The sequence below is a fragment of the Cibotium barometz genome, chromosome 15, assembly GCF_041138505.1.
Source record: "Cibotium barometz isolate CiBa-2024 chromosome 15, ASM4113850v1, whole genome shotgun sequence".
Classification (NCBI taxonomy): Eukaryota; Viridiplantae; Streptophyta; class Polypodiopsida; order Cyatheales; family Cibotiaceae; genus Cibotium; species Cibotium barometz.
The window spans coordinates 38295135-38312617 of NC_141060.1; the positions used below are offsets into that span (position 1 = coordinate 38295135).

At 38.9% G+C, this 17483-nt stretch overlaps 1 protein-coding gene across 1 annotated transcript; it reads left to right on the forward strand.

Moving 5' to 3' along the window:
* The first annotated feature begins 13678 nt into the window (after positions 1-13678).
* Positions 13679-17226, forward strand: LOC147631273 (putative cinnamyl alcohol dehydrogenase). Its single transcript, XM_086809625.1, has 6 exons — positions 13679-14035; positions 14152-14265; positions 14807-15037; positions 15949-16240; positions 16568-16721; positions 16826-17226. Exons 1-6 carry the CDS (start codon positions 13929-13931, stop codon positions 17023-17025), a joined length of 1098 nt encoding a protein of 365 aa, XP_086665751.1. The 5' UTR covers positions 13679-13928; the 3' UTR covers positions 17026-17226.
* The last annotated feature ends 257 nt before the right edge of the window (positions 17227-17483 follow it).

A 17483-nucleotide genomic window follows, 5' to 3' on the forward strand; every position in this document is an offset into this window, starting at 1 on the left:
GTAGTGGAGCCATGTATTTTGGTATAGGATTTAGGTCCAAACTGGGATGCACAATGCAATTTCTTAGAGGATGATCCAAGTGGAGTATTGGATTGTACCACCATCATGGATGTCAGTGCTTGTACTATGCCTTGTGTTCTTGGTTCACATGTCACTATGGAGGCTACTCTAGATTCCTTGCCAAAAACTTTTGGACGTTGAACTTGATTGGCCAAGTATGGAGCTTGAGAGTTTTGATGAAGAGAAGAAGCCTTGGAGCATTAAATGGGTAAGCTCACCTATGAATCACCATAATTAGTGTTTGATCATGGAAAAATATTGGCACATGAAGAGGGTGATTACATGGCTCCCAACCACATGTTCAGATAGTTAAAGCTTAACTTGGAACCACTTGGACTTAGAAAGACATCAATCTTTTGTCATCCATCTAGGTGAACTACAACACAAAGATAAAAGGCCTCAATACGTTGATAAGTACCCTTGTACTTATCAAAGTAGGGGGATAATTATAGGATTTTTGATTTTTAGATCTATGCGACACTTAGCCTATGTAGGATATTAGTGCTTCATCAAGCTATTATAATATGGCTGTCCTTAGCTTGTGTGGAGGGATTTTTTTAAATATTGGTTGCCCATACTATAGATAGAAGGGACCTATTTTTGTAATCATCTACATATATGGATAATTAGCTCTTTTAGCATGTGTTTTTAGCTACCTAAGAGAACATTATTTGTGATGTTTTCAAAAGCATAAATTTTGAAAGCCTACAAAAGTTAAAGGCTTCTCTTGTTATTATTCTAAATTGTGGGATTACGCTGCTCTAAGATTTTTCATATAGAATAACAATGTTGCGAGCACATTTCTTTTCAAAAGCATAGAGTTGAAAGCATGTAAAAGTCAAAGCATTCTCTATTATAATGGCTTGATTACTCTCAATTGTGGGATTACACTCAAGGATTTTCACATACATAATCAATGTTGTGATTAAGTTTTCTCCTAGCTTACATTGACAACATGAGACTTCTCTTCTTAGCTTTGGCTTTTGTAGTGTTTAGGGAAATAGAATATAGAGAGCATAGGCTTGTGGGACTTGTGGATTGTGCAGGAAGAATCGGAGAAGAAAGGTATTAATGCAATATTGTGTGGAAGACCCTTGGTCACCTTTATGCTTTGTAGATTATACTAGATCCTTGCTTGACAAGTTGTGGTGGTTGGGAAATGGGAATTAGGAGGTAAGAAAATGGAAAGTGAAATGGCAATTTTAGGATGGGAAGTGACAAGATGGTTTGGGATGTGAAGTGAAAAATGGTGTTCAATCACAGCATTCTCCACACTCCTCCCTTCTTCTCTTAGATGTGCCATGCTTCCTTGTGCCTACTTGTCGTCAAGGGATCCTAGACCACATGGAGCCATGTCATTCACATGGAGCCATGTGAATGATTGTGAGGTAGTGGGGTGATGTCCATGGGTGAGCAACCACTTAGGATGAGTGATTGAGCGTATGCAGAAATGTCATAAGGTAGTAGGGCGGTGTCCATGGGTGAGCAACCACTTGGGATGAGTGATTAAGTGTATGTAGACATGTCATGAAATGGGTGTAATAATGGGGAGGAAAAATAAACTACAGGTAACTGCATGGAGGTGAGGCGAATGACGATTGTTTGAGTCATGATGTGGAGAGATAAGAGCCACCCAGTAGAAGGGTTTGTCAGTGTGTATGTAGAGGAAGGCATCATAAAGTGGGAGACAAATGTGTATGAAGAGGAAGCCACCTAGAAGAAGGATTGGATAGTATGTATGTAGAGAAATACATCATAAATAGAGAGATGAATGATACCTAGCTGAGAATGTGGGGCCATGTGGGTGAGGAGATAATTAAAATAAATGTGTGGGCGGCGAAGTGAAGATGAGGAGACTAGGGTGATGGTGTTAAGGGAACTGATAGGGGAGGAGGGGTTGTGGACTTGAGATGGGTAAAGAACCAATGAATAGATGTTGAGGATCTACTCATGGGGGGCCGAGATGCCAAAGTAACCCTAAACCACCAAGTTCCAATAGACTAGGGCTTTCTGAGGGAATGGCATGGCCAAAGGATATGGACAACAAGTTGGGAGTGTACTAAAATTGGTACAACACTTGCATGAAGGAGGTGGAGTGTATGTCACTATATGTACCCTATGTAAGGGAACATAGGTATAATAAGTAGTTGTATAAGTTGTAGAGATGGTAACATGTGGAGTCTCATAAATGTAGGGTTGGGACGTGGGAGCTATTGCCAACAGATAGTGTGCCAAGATAGGTAGTAGCACCATCAGTTTTGATATAGCACAATCAATGGCACTGTGTGTGTAAGTAGGAGCATGAATGGATGTGGTAGCCCTTGCAAGAAGTGGTGCATTGGTTGATATGGGACCATCATGTAGTCATTAGTTTCAATGGCATTGTGTAAGCAGGAGCATGCAAAAAAGCGGTGCACTGGCTGATATGGGACCACCATGTAGTCTTCTTCTTGGTGAATGGATTTAGAGGGTTAGCCCCTTGGGTGAAGTTGTTATTAGATTATCTAAAGACCCTTGAGGTAATAGCGATCCTTATCCTCATGGTGGCCACCCTTTGATCAGAAAGAACAATACTTCTTGGGGGGAGAATCACCTAGGAGATGACCTTGTAAACTATATATTGTGTGCACCATCATGGATTGGTCTCGGGATCTTTGGCTTTAAGGTATTGAATCTCTTTCCTAAGTGTTGTGACTACTGCATTCACTTACTGAAACCTCTTTAAATCTTACAGGTCCTTCTTAAGCTTAGCCAACTCATCCATGGAGGTGGATGCAAAATCTACCCCACCAGGTAAGAGGGACCACTAGGAGGAGGAGCCAATGTTCTAGACAGACCGGGGATAATGGGAGGCCAAGAGGTACATTTCTCAGCTATGAGGCAAGAATTCTATAGTTGAGTGGCCCAGGCTTGGATATCCTGCTAAAGCTAACTTAGTGAGGAAAGGTTTCTCTCAACTTCCTCTCTATTTGTGTTGGGAGATCTTTGAGCTCCCACTCTTAAGGCATGTGGTTTTTGGGGTTTTGAGGTAACCCAGCTACCAAAAACCAGCACCTTTTCCTATGTGATGAGCTAGGCCACTGATTTCCTCACCTTCATGGAAAGTTGATTGAGATCTTGGGTGATGAGATCATAGTTATTCTGTAGCTAGCAGGTAGCTAGGGAATCCCCTACCTTGAACTAGTAGCTAGAAGCTACTACCTCATAGTAATTCCCTACCCTAAGGTAGTAGCTAGAAGCTACTACCTAAGGGTAGCCCAAAATCTATGAGAGGAACTGGCTATACCACCAGTTTACACTTTCTTCCTTTGTAGTCGAGAACAAGACCAAACATGCACCATCTTGGTTAAGATCACGAGAGCCACACACTGTGAGAAATCACCACACCTAGTCTTCAACATCTTCAACCATGCCACCTTTGAAGGTCAGTAGCTTCACCTACCGACCTTCAAAGGTCACCTCTACACATAACTAAGAACTATGGCCAAGGGCTTTGGACTTGGTGAAGGAGCTACTAGAAGGGTAGGAGAAGTACAATGAATGGTGGGGGAAGATTAAGGGAGTGAGGAAGAACCTTATGACTAGTTCGGAGAGGAGGCAATAAATGTGAATTACTACTAGAAGCTCTAGACTTCAGAAGACAAAAGAAAAGGAAATAACAACCACATCCTAATACACAAAATTGGAAATAAATGCACAAAATTGGAACTTAAAGCTTATGTTTTTGGAGTGATAATCACTCCTAATCACACTACTTAAGTCACTTCTTGGATTTATACAACTAATCTTAGCCTCTAAGACTCCAATCTAATGCAAAGACACTAATGAAATTAGGGTGATTTTACCTTCCAAACTTGCAAATAAAATGTCAAAGCTAAAACAAAATTGAATGATAACACCAACAGAGCGACCAAGACTCCAAAATTGATTATCTTTCAGGGGGTGACATTTTTTTTGATATCAAGCAATACTAGGTAAACCTAATAGCCATGAAAAGATGTAATTAGGAGCTAAGCCCTAGGCTTTATGCGAAATATATTCAAGAGAATATCTTACCTTAGCCTATGTGACAAAACAAGTGTCGTATGGTACTTCACTGTAGAGCCACAAACATAACTTCCCTATGGGTGTGCTAGCCCGTCATTCACATCCTCTCCCTATTGCACATTGAGGAGACTCCATGGTTGTGGGAATAAAGGTAGATCTCTCTTTGCCTAGATGGAGGCAAGAAGAGGGTAGCCTTTGCAGTGGTTCTCTTTATCTAGATGGAGGTAAGAAGAGGGTAGCCTTCATGGTGGTTCTCTCTCAAAAGAGGAGGACACAAGAGGGGGCTAGAGGAGAAGCTCAAGCAAGGAAGAAACCTATACTCAATCCGATCTAAACAAGAAAACCATCACGCGATGCAAAGATCCATGAGAATACAAGTAAGTAAGAGAGAGTAGAGAAGAGGGAGTGATAATACAAGGGAATGAATGTGTATTGCTTAATGTCAAAATGACGTATACACAAATGACTAGCTTTCACACCAGGCTAGAAAAAACTTAAAAAAGGTCCATGGCCACTACTACTAGTCTTAAGCGAGCATGTACATGAAGTTTGTGAAGTTTTACCTATTTGGAATTGAGCTTAAGATAAGGCCACTTCATAGATTCTAGCACCGTCTTAAATGGAATGGGATTTCACTTTCTACAAAATATAGTAATGGAACCTAAAGAACATAGTAATTCATGGACCTCAAATAACTTTTTTTAAAACATTGTTTCAAAATTAATTCTATTAACACAATCCTTTTGAGTGCACAAATGTCTTTCCTAAGGTTCAGTATCACTAGCCGTATATGCAACTAAAATGTGCAATTATGATGCTGTGCTAGTGCTTGGGCATGGCCTAAGGTGGTCTAGTGTGCCAATTCACTCTTCCTCTACTAGTTATCACCTAGAAGACTTGTGCTAGTGCTTAGACAAGTGGCCCATTATGACTTCTCAACCCTACCTCTACTAACTATTACCTAGAAGGCTTGAACTATAGTCTTTTGCAAAGTGTGTTATGGGTTTGTTTGGCCAATTTTTTTAGATTCGGCTTCTTGTAAATTTATCAATGCGGTAAAATACAAGGTGGATCCTAATCTTATTGTGCACTCCATTGCTTCTCTACCTAAGGTATGACTTGTTTTACATCACTCATGAGACTCTTTTCACTATGATTATCACTTTTTGATGGGAAGTGCATTGCTCACAAGTTTACTATGTGGGCATGTTTTTGGTAATGTGAGTATGTTGATAATTAAAGTGGATGCATTAGCATTGAGGAAAGTAACTAAGGTAAAAATTCCTCCAACCATGGGAATGCTATCTTGGCCCAAGTGAGAACATAATTAATGAGAGCTCTTCTACTATTACAAAGAGCATCTTTCTCATTGTACTCACATTCTAATTATTAAGAATTATACAACAAGATAGTTCTCCTTTGTTGGGACTCAAGACTAGCCTAAACACCACTTTTCACTCCTCTACCTTTTTCTCTTTACACTACGTGCTATTCTCCCATGATCCACTAGTACCATTAGAGTACAAGATTTAAGATAGTTGTTTACTCATAACCAAGGAGAAGTAAGGTTGCAAAAATAGCCATAAAACTAGATCAAATGATTTGGCTAATTTAAATCTTGGAGACTCTCTATTCCCAAAATACAAGAAAATTAATGATAGCTTAAAACAATTGAGAACAAGGAGAAACAACAATAAGAGAGAAAATATATAAGATCTCTTAAAACATGTGAAGTCTAGTATAGAGAAAAAGTGATAACGTTGAGTTAAAGATACATCACATCTTTTAAAATATGTGAAGTCCAATGTAGAGAAATTAACTTATAGAAAAAGTGATGCATTAAGTTTAAGACACCTCAAATGTGCCCTTTCACTTGTATTATGGTTTTCACTACATTATCCTATATCTATCAACTAGAACTAAAAAGTATTAGCCTTGGCACATTTGCCTGGCACATTTTCCAACATAGCTTTGTGCCATGTTTGGTTATTATGTGCTATATCTATGAACATGCTATGTATAAACTTGTTTCTAGCTTTACAAAAACTTCCTAGTTTAGTTTGTTTTTGAAACTAGCTCCTACAAAGAACATATATCTTTGTAGCATGCCTAGATACGTTGCAAAAACTTACAACAATAGGCAAATGGGTCACCTCAGTCAAGGGCATTATCTCTCATAGGAAAATAGGTCAACTTGGTCACACGCACTGATTAGGTTAACAACATCTAGTCCTCCAAATGTATGGACAAGGTAAGACCAAGGCATTTAAGTATGTGGTTCCTCTCACCTCTTTAGCGCTATAGAGTGGAGACTGTCCCATGCTTATTCTTCTACCTACCCACATGTGCGGCAACAAAGGCCCACTACTTGTGCATGCCTTTGATTCATTGATCCACTTTCACAAGCTTAAATTTAGAGCTTAAAATTTATAAGAAAGGACTTCATGATTGTGTGGTTCATAATGGGCACATTGAATCACAAATACACATCATGTCTTTTACAAGACACAAGGAGGGCTAATAAAAATTCAAAGTTCAAGATATCTCTAACTTATGAACGGACATCAAAACAAGATTCAATACTTAGAAGTTATGCTTTTTACCTCCTCAACCATGGTGAGAGGTTGGTTGTGATTATACCTCAACCATGGTGAGAGGTTGGTTGTGATTATACCTCATGGGAAATGTCTTTCCCAAATGCGCTCTTTAACATACCACTTTGGGGGGGGGACTTCTCAAATGTGATAAGATTAATGGTGCAAGAGGAATAGGAGAAGTAATTATATGTGTCTCTACCTTAGGATGATTTTCTTGCATTGGTGCTTGATCATGTAGGATGGTTTATTCATATTTTCTTATCTACTTTTTTAAGTTGTAAAAGGGAAGCCAAGGATTATTGGTTGTGAAAGGAGAAGAAGCCAAATTATTCACATGAGATCTAATCTTGCCTTTAAGAATGCATCATGTGCTTTTGCAACCCCCAATCCCCTTGCCTATAAGTGTTTCTTCCCTCTCTTCCAACCTTGAATTGTGATACTACTTACCTAGCATCTTTAGGTACCCTTTCAAGAATCTAAAATGCTCTTTTAAAGTTGGTGGAATGTTTGAAGACTCCTTGTATATATTTCCTTCTCCACATCTAAGTTTTTTTTAGAGCCATCCACCATGGTTGCTATGACCTTTTCATTCATAAAAGTGTGTTCAACTTCACCTATTTGACATGCTTTTTTGCCATGCATAACTTGTTGGAGCGTTTGAGGGTCTCCTTCATTATGTAAGCTTCACTCAATAAAAGGTGTGGATTTCAATTTGTTGGAGCATTTGAGGGTCTCCTTCATTATGTAAGCTTCACCTAATAAAAGGTGCATATTTTAACTTTTGTTCTTCCTCTTAATTATCCTTAGAATCCAAATCTTCATATATTTGGGAACCATCCTTGGCCATTGTTGTATGAAGCTTGAGTTCAATATTAGTTAGTCAATTGATATATTTATTAGCAAATCTTCATATATTTGGGAACCATCCTTGGCCATTGTTGTATGAAGCTTGAGTTCAATATTAGTTAGTCAATTGATATATTTATTAGCAAATCAATCCATCCTTTTAATGCTTTTAAGTTGATGTTAGAACTTCTTCGAGCTCATGTTCATAGGCCAAATTCATCCTCATTGTAGTTATTTATTTGCATGAGTAAGACAACCCTACCTTGTTGCATTTATACCTTTGATTTGGTGAATTCTTTGAGTTCCCTTTCAACGTCTTCCACTTTGGCATGCAATTCCTATTGTTTACCTTTTCTTGAATCTATGTGAGTCGTACTATCTTGTATTATCCCACACTTCTTGGAAATTTTATTGGTGAACTTATACCCTCATACCACAACCTGGGTGGATCAAGAGGCTTAGTCACTTTTTTTTAAAGTTTATATTACAATTGAGTTACTTGTGTTTCACCTAATGCAATCTCGGCATACTGGGTTTCTTCAATCTAATGATGGCTCTCTGTCCTTTCTTTGTCTTGAGCCTTTGTGAATTGCTAGATTTCCCTCACATTTCCCCTCACGTTTGATTGCATATTTCCTTTATAGCTTCTTGATTGTGTTGTAGCTTGTACATTATGATGTGATATGACCAATTTGATCGGTGGATTGATTGCGTGCTGTGGGAACTATAAGAGGATACAACGTGAGGTGTGTGTATACCAGCGAACACTCACAAGAAGTAGGATCTTTCACAACACAACTATAAAACTCAAATTGAACAAATGAAATAGAGATAGTGAATAATAATGTACTATTGAAAAGTGATGATACAATAGATGACAAAGTCCTACACCCATGTGCTCTTGTGAAGAAAGCTTTAATGACAACTCTAGAACTATGCTAGTAGAAGCAAGGGAGTAAACTCATTGTGATGTGATTGAGGTAGAGGGTGTATGCTAGTAGAAGCTAGGGAGTAAACTCACAGTAATGAGACTGAATTTGGTAGACATGGGATTAACCGTGTATCTATATAGGCATGTCTATGCGGGTAAGCTTGACATGACTGCATAGGTTCCCGATCATTGTCAGTGTCACCACCCACAATGTATACATAGTTCTCCACCTTGCAGCCATCTGGGCTCATCTTGGCCCCATTTTTGGGCCTCATAATTCCCATATGTGTGCATATGTGAACCATTATGAGAACATGGCATAGTGTAGCATGTAGATCATTTACATAGAGAAATATGATCATATACTTTCCCTACTCATCACAAAAGATGCATTTGAAGGGTTTTGTAAGAGAAATACTCATAAAATAAGCATCAATCCTTTAGTACCATGCTCGTGGTGGGGGGGGATGAGCTCCTTCCATAATATGCAAACTTTGATTTCAAAATTGGAAACCACGAACCTTGGTGGCTACTCCACGTAGGGTTTCCATTGAGAAAAGTTATTTTTACATCCATTTGGAGAACATGCCACCCCGATGATGCAAGGATGGTGTTGATTGTGGTTGACTTTGGCTATAGGAGTAAAAGTTTCTTGAAAGTCAAAACCTTCAACTTGTGCAAAACCAGCCTTGCATTGTACTTTTATAAAGTACCATGAGGTCTATAGTTTGCCTTGCCAATTACCTTGTATCTCAGAGGAGGCTAACTTACAAGGTCTCAAGTGTAGTTTTTTAGGACGGAGTCATAACAAACTTGCATTACGTGGCTACACTTGTGCTTCAGCAAAAGGTGGTAGGCTCTGAATCTTTCAAGTACCTTTGACATAAGAGCATAGTTTAGAAGATTCTTCCAAGCCCTATTTTTCTCCTTTAACCTTTTAGATCTGCAAACATATTGAGACGCATCCTCGATGGTGGTAGTGGCTAGAGGTTTTGCTCCATTCAAAAGTTGTCTATACCTATTATCCTTTTGTGGCACATCATGCTCTTTTGTTCATCTTCAAAATCCATATGGGCTACAAGGAAGCCCATGCTACATGTGGAGGAGGTTGTGTTGCTTTGGTGATTTCCTTGTTTTACTGATGAAGAAGAAGGTATTATAAAGTTTCTCATAAGGAGGAGGTTGTGTTGATTTGTTGATTCCCTTATTACTGATAAAGAAGGTATTATAAATTTTCTCATGAGGATCTATAAAGGGATGTACAACCCTTCTATGTGTAAGATATATTGGTTATAATAGAGCTTTATGGAATAGTTGTGTCAAGTCTCATTTATGATTACTTCACTTGGGTTTATGCATGCTTATGATTACCATTTACTTTATATTGATGATTAGCATTGCTAAGTAGGATATCTCCTTTAAGTTAAGATAGCCCTTATCTACCATCTCTTTATCTCCCACTATTATTTCCACCTCCCTCAATCAAGGTTAAGTGGGCTAAACATAAGAGGTGCCACCTAGAAAGATTAGCTAGCTAAACCCACAAAACTAGGCACTAAAGATAACCTTAGTCCTTCTATCAAAGAGCAATACTCTAAAGACTACTACCACCTAGATAATGTGCCTCAACCCATGGATACACACCTACATATGGATGATAGATCACATAGAATTTTTGGAACACCCTCTCTTGATCTAAGCATATATATCTCATAGGGTGAGTTTGATCACCGACTCATAGAGACTTGTCCATTGGCTATGTGAAAGACTAGACCACATAGATTTTCACACAATACCAAAAAGTTATAAGGAGACCTTTTCTTCACAAAATGTTTGCTTCATGTTTGCCACCCTTATCTTCAGATTTGGTGAAACCCTCCTTGTCCTTCTTCCTATTCCAGCAATCTATCTTATAACATGCCCTCTCTTCTTGCAATAATATCAAGTCCTAGGGAGATTGTTACCTTCCTTATTTGTAGTCTCACACAAAGGCCTTCTTACCCATATAGGATGGTAATAGGAAAGCCTTTCTTGCTTCCATCCTATTATTCTCAAGAATGAGAGACAAGGCCACTGAGGTGAGAGTGAGATTTGGTTGGTTAGCAATCACATAGGATGATGACGGGGAAGCCTTTCTTGCTTAGCAATCACATAAGATGGTGGGGAAGCCTTCTTTGCATAGCAATCATATAAGATGATGATGGGGAAGCTTTTCTTGCTTCCATCCTAGTCTTCTCAAGAATGAGAGACAAGGCCACTAAGGTGAGGCCATTGAGGAGGTGAGAGTGAGATTTGGTTGGTAGTACTCACTTAAAAAACATTGCTCATAACATGGAAGCATACTGGAAAGAAATACAAAACTTGCTTCCTCTTCAATATCAATGTTAACACCTACACCACTTAGTTGGTCTATTATAATATTCCCTTGTGGTGGCATACACACACACACATATTATACAAATATATGCATACAAGTATATTTGTATATATGCACACACACACACACACACACACACACACACACATCCATGCACGCACACGCACACGCGCATGCGCACGTGCACGCACACACACGCGCACGCGCATACACACATACACACACGTACACACACGTGCATGCACATGCACACGCACACGCCATGCACATGCACACGCACACACACACAAACACATGTATATATACATATATACACACGAAAATAAAAAAAAATAAAATAATAAATACACACACACACACACACACATGTATACACACACACACACACACACACACACACAAATGTGTGTGTGTGTGTATGTATATAGGTATGTATGTATGTATATTACATAGATAGATAGACACACACACACACACACACACACACACACACACACACACACACACACACACACACACACACACACAACTTGAATGGATGCAACTTGAGGATGTTGTAGCTTGCTCACTCTTAGCTTTGTGTAACAAAGATTTTATTTTTCTAAGGAGAATATGGAGCTCTCTATCATCAGGGACGCCGGGCTTTGTTGGATGAAAAACATGCATAGAAAAAACATACACATAATTACGTAAGCATACTAGTTGCATTCTCTAGTTTATATAATAGTTATTTATAATATATTCTTTAATACCAACAAGTGAATTAATAAACTTGACTTTTATAGTATATTCTTTAATACTAAAACAAGTGAATTAATAAACTTGATCTTTAATATATCTATATCTATATCTATAAAAACTCATATTTTCTTCTAGAAAATCATTTTCTAACACATTATTATATACTGATTTTTTATTTTGCATGTTGATTTACCATATAGGAATGTTTTCCTATATAGGATACTATAGAGTGATTTGCTATATAGCCATGTTTTTTTATATAGATTACTATATAGTAATTTATATAAATTATATTTTTCTCTATAAATTACTATATAGTTATTTGTTACAAATAACTTCATGTATAGTAAATTGTTATATATCAAATAATTTCCTAGATAATAAATATTTTCTTTCAAATTCTCTATATAGGAAGATAGACAAATCTAGTAAGCATTTCACTTTTCCTAGTTTTCACCTTTACTAGGAGCATTCATTCTATCTAGGTACATTCATTCTTTCTAGGTACATTCTTTCTATCTAGAAACATTCATTCTATCTAGGTACATTCATTCTATCTACTAGTAAGCATTTCACTTTTCCTAGTTTTCACCTTTATTTACTAGGAATTCATTATATCTAGTACTACAGTACCTAGCAAATTCTTCCCCCCCTCCCCCTCCCCTATATAAGAACCTTTTAAAAGTTCCTTGTGGGAGAAACGATGCATAGTGTGCTCGGCCATCACAAGTGCTTCAAAGGTTGGATGCTTGCACACATGTGGATGTTCAAAAAGAAGCAAATCGAGTCGTACCTCTGCCACATCAAAGCCCTATGAGAAGCTGTGATGTTCAACCAAAAGTATAGAGACATCAATCTTGAAGCAACCACTAAAGAACAACTTCATTCGCATACATAGTGGCTAGAGGAGGTCTTACCAAAGGTTTGATCTTCATTGCCATAACCATTGTATTGAAAAGTTGTGCTAAGCCAGCCATTTTTTAAAGTTGTGTAAACATTAAGAAGTAAAAATGTTTATTTTTGTGTGGAGTATGGACATTGGTGAGCATTTTACATATATGGTCATAAGTTAGCATTCCCACATGGTGCGTTTTCTGCCCTAACTTGATTTGTAGAGACTTTTTGAGTGCCGAGCTTGAGGGGTTGAAAGGGATCCTCATAATTCATGATGCATCTGGTCTGATAAACTCCATTTCATTGAGCGAGTCACGTTGTTGGGAGAATTGAAATATATGATGGTGTTACAACTTCTGTTAATTACTACGCCATTTGAGCTTTGCTCTACCATTGGTGTTCTTGGCTTTATCTAGTTAATAGTGAAAAAAGACTTGTAATTTTGACCAAAAACTTGTTATCTTAGGCCCACTTTCCACGGTGGTCTCATCTTTGCATGGGGGGGAGCATCCAGTTTTGAATCAGACAAATCAAAATCATTTATGTAGAGTTCACAACCGTAAGTTGTGGGGCTTATTTTAGTTTCACATCATTATTTTGGTGGAGGCATGGAAACTGGCTGGTATAACTAATGAGTAAAATTTTGTTACAACAAATGGTGATGAAATAAGTACATCACTTCGTGCCAAAAATGTTGGCAAAGGTGGTCCAGCTACAGCAATAAGAGTGTGTACGAACAAGATTTCTTTTTGACGAGGGGCATGCCAGTTTTTGGGTATTTTGACTGTATAATACAACCATTTATTTTGATGAGGGGCATACTTGTTTTTGGGTATTTTGACAGTATGATACAACCATTTATTTTGAGGAGAGTTTAAAAAAAGGTAAATTGTGAAAAAAAGGGGGCATTATTTATACTAAACCCTATATTTATATTTTGAAAGGTGAACAAGGGCATCAAAAAATCATCCTTGTGTACGAGTGTGGAATTAATTATTGCACGAGGGAGAGAGAGGAAAGTAGGTTTGAAAGAGGACTCGAGGCGATGATGATAAGAACCAAAGCCAACTGCGATGATGGTAATGGGTCTGATGTGTAGTGGGTGCGGGGTGAGCTTTCGTGCTGGTCGCTTTTGAAGTGGGCAGCTAGATTTTTCACGATGTCTCCGTCCGCTCACGTAAGGTTAAAGCTGAGTGCGGTTTCTCCAGCTCTATCTGCTACTTCACAGATTACTGCACACAGCGGTGGGTGGGAGATTGGTTTCAAAACTTGGAGTAGGTATGGAGGTGGTTGGCGATGGCGTAGAGATCATCAGCAGGCCTATTTAGCCAGACACACACACACACACACACACACGCGCACACGCACGCACAGGCTCTCTCTCTCTCTCTCTCTCCCCCCCACACACACATACACTAACCCCCTCTGATCCATCATGGGTAGCTCAGAGGCATGCTCTCAGACACCAGCTGGTATCACAGCCCTCGGATGGGCCGCCAAAGATAAGTCCGGCACCCTCCAGAGTCTCGAATTTAAGCTCAGGTTCTCCTGGTGCAGCATTCGGCTTTGGCGACATTGATTTAACCTTTAAAATATTTTGATTTGATTTAACCTAAGCTCCCTTTAAAATTATTTTGATTGATTTCCCCATCTTGCAGAGAAATTGGACCCCAGGATGTTTTGATCAAAGTGCTGTACTGCGGTATTTGCCATACCGACCTGCACCAGCTCCGCGACGACTATGGCATGTCTCACTACCCCATGGTGGCCGGGTAAAATTCACCCCCCCTTCTTTTAAGCCCATATGAACATTGAAGTCTCTTAACAATCTAAAGGTCTTTACACACTTGTATGGCATGGGCCGGCTGTCCACACACCGCGTCCACGTTGTTATTCGATGGACAAGTTTTTTCCTTAGTGGTCACTAGGTGTGCATTCCTCCTAGTTGCATCATGTAAATTCTTTTTTGTAAATCACCATGCAAGAATGCATTCTTTCCATCATCTGATGTAAAGACCAAGCCTTGCTGTGAAACCATAGCAATGATAGCTATCATGGTTGCCATTGTCTAAAGACCCTTGATTTACATTTTTCTAGATGCTCTTATTAGGGTCTTTACACACGTTGATGGTATGGACCACCAAGGTAGTTATACAACACATACAATTTCTCTGTTATGGTTAATGGATGGTGGATATATATATATTCCTAGTTTGAGAGCGAGTGCAAGTACTTTTGGATAAAAGGATCTAATTGCACTCATATGTTTTGGCACTAGCCAACCTAAAATAACTTCATGTGTGCACAATGCAGGCACGAGGTTACTGGCTTGGTATCCGGAATGGGGGAGAATGTGAAAGGTGTGTTTGCAGAAGGGGATCGGGTGGGGGTGGGTTGCATTGTGGGCTCGTGCGGAGAGTGCAATGCATGTGGCCAAGGCATGGAACAATATTGCAACAAGAAGAAGTGGACTTACAATGATGTCTACTACGATGGCCATCCGACCCAAGGCGGCTTTGCCAATTACATGGTCGTCAATCACAAGTAATTTAATAATAACACACTTGCTTGTACACCCGTATGTTCCAATCACGAGTAGTGCTTTGTTCATAGCATGTTTTGTGCCTGCACATGCACACTTATATACACATACACATCAATCATAGGCAATGCACGCAACAAAATTAAGGTGAGGTGAACATGGACCTTTAAAATGCAAAAAATATCTTCAAATTTTTTAAGAGAAATTTAAAATATAAGTGCACTTCGAAATATGCACACATAACATCATATATATATATATATATATATATATATATATATATATATATATATATATATACCCCTTTACAACAACACTATGTCGAGCGGTCTATGTGGTTGGAACTTGCAACATCATCAAGTGGCCGACAAGGTTAGAACTTACATTGTCATCATGCTAGGTTACTGAACCCCCTCTCGAGAACTGAGATAATACTTGCTCGTAAATATAGCCTCAAACTTTGAGTATAAATAGTGGTTCTTGGGAGGGTTTTAAAAACAATAAAAATTTGGTGGTTTTGGGGGGGGTAAAAATTGGTGGCTTTTGGGGGAGTTTTTTAAATAATAAAAAATTACCTGCAAAATGAGAGGGAGGTTTTTCTCTTCCTAAACATGTGCACACCACTGTTTGAAAAAAAAAATGGCATGCGGTAGTGTGCTTTACTCGCTAGAATTAAGAAAAGTGGGCTGTAGCCCTGATTTTAATGAATGATTTTTTAAATATATTTTAGTTATAAAGTAGAGATTATGGGAAACAAAAATTTAAGAGTTGTCCTTATTTTGATTGGTGGAACAATATGTTTTTTTTTGTTTTTTTGTTTTTTTGGGCAAGCATTGGTGCACACGCGCTAGAATATGTGTACGAAGAGGTAGGAGCATCGATCCTCATTGGTGGTGGTGGTGGTGTTTGGCAGATTTGTGGTTCGTATCCCAGACAACCTGCCTTTGGACGCAGCAGCACCGCTGCTGTGCGCAGGAATCACCGTGTACAGCCCCATGAAATTCTTCGGCATGACAAGCGAGTGCAGCGGCAAGACGTGCGGAGTGGTGGGCCTGGGCGGCGTGGGACACATGGCTGTCAAGTTTGCTAAGGCCTTCGGCCTTCACGTCACGGTTATCAGCTCCTCCCCAAGCAAAGAAAAAGAAGCCCGTGATGTCTTGGGTGCTGACCATTTCCTTGTCAGCTCTAACGAACAAAAAATGAAGGTAGCTTTCACACACCCACCCCACCCCACCGCCAACCCCACCCCACTCCCACACACACACACACAATCCACTTCTTCAAATTAAGCTTTTCTGTAGAAAAATTTAATCCACTTAGCTCAAACTTGAAATGCTTCAATAAGGGCTCCAATCACTTGTGATCATTATTTTTGTGGTTCGGTTGTGGGGTTCTTTTAAATTTCACTTGGCAAACGGAAGCATGGGAAAGGGGGCATGGGGCTTGGGGCTTTAAAACAACATACTTGTTCGATTATATCTTAACATCCCTTTACTTCGATATGAACTCTCATTGACACTTGAACAATGCAGGATGCTGAGCAAACGCTCGATTACATCTTGGATACGATTCCTAGTGCACATCCCCTTGAGCCTTACCTCTCTCTCCTTAAAATAAATGGCAAGCTCATGGTGTTAGGAGTTGTCCCAACCCCTTTGCAATTTATCACATCCATGTTGATTCTAGGTGAGCCTATTGCCCGTTGTTTGCGATCTTTGATGAAAGAGGAGAGATCCATAGTGTAATATGTGTAAGGATGATCTCAATTTTTCTTATGTTGATGCTTGCAGGAAGGCGAAGCATTGGGGGAAGCTTCATAGGAGGAATGGAAGAGACACAAGAGATGTTGAAATTTTCAGCTGAGAAAGATGTGAGGTGCATGATTGAAGTGGTTCCCATGGAGTACATAAATAAGGCCATGGAAAGACTAGAGAAGAATGATGTGAGATATCGCTTTGTGTTGGATGTTGCTGGTACTACACATTCTTGATTCCAATGTTGCTAGTAGTACACATTCTCGTTTCTGATGTTGATGGCCAAAGAAAGGTCTAGATCTCCATCATCATAATCATGTATATGTGTTGCTCTATGATATTTCTATGTTAGTATATGACAAAATAACTTGCTTTGCTAGCTTTTTTGTACACACCAAAGCAATAAACATGGCTTGTGCAAGGAAGCTTTTATCCAATTCAATATGTGTTTTGTTTAATTTGTGCCTATGAGCATGCACTTGGATTGAAATTTCCTTGTGTTTTATGTTATTTTAAAAACTATACAAAAGTGCATGGGAAACTTCCCCTAAAAAAATAAAATAAAATTGAGAACTTACTCTTCTCTCTAAGAATATGTATTTAGGTTTTATGTCCAATGTTTAAATAATCGTTCTCTATACTTACATGTATTTATTCTATGTAATTACATGTGTGTGTGTGTGTGTGTGCATGC

What these genes read in the sequence shown, in the direction of transcription:
- LOC147631273 (XM_086809625.1), top strand. Translation starts at nt 13,929, where the DNA reads ATGGGTAGCTCAGAGGCATGCTCTCAGACACCAGCTGGTATCACAGCC. An exon ending in CTAACGAACAAAAAATGAAG is followed by an intron (nt 16,241 to 16,567) that starts GTAGCTTTCACA and finishes TGAACAATGCAG; the next exon opens with GATGCTGAGCAAACGCTCGA. An exon ending in CACATCCATGTTGATTCTAG is followed by an intron (nt 16,722 to 16,825) that starts GTGAGCCTATTG and finishes TGATGCTTGCAG; the next exon opens with GAAGGCGAAGCATTGGGGGA.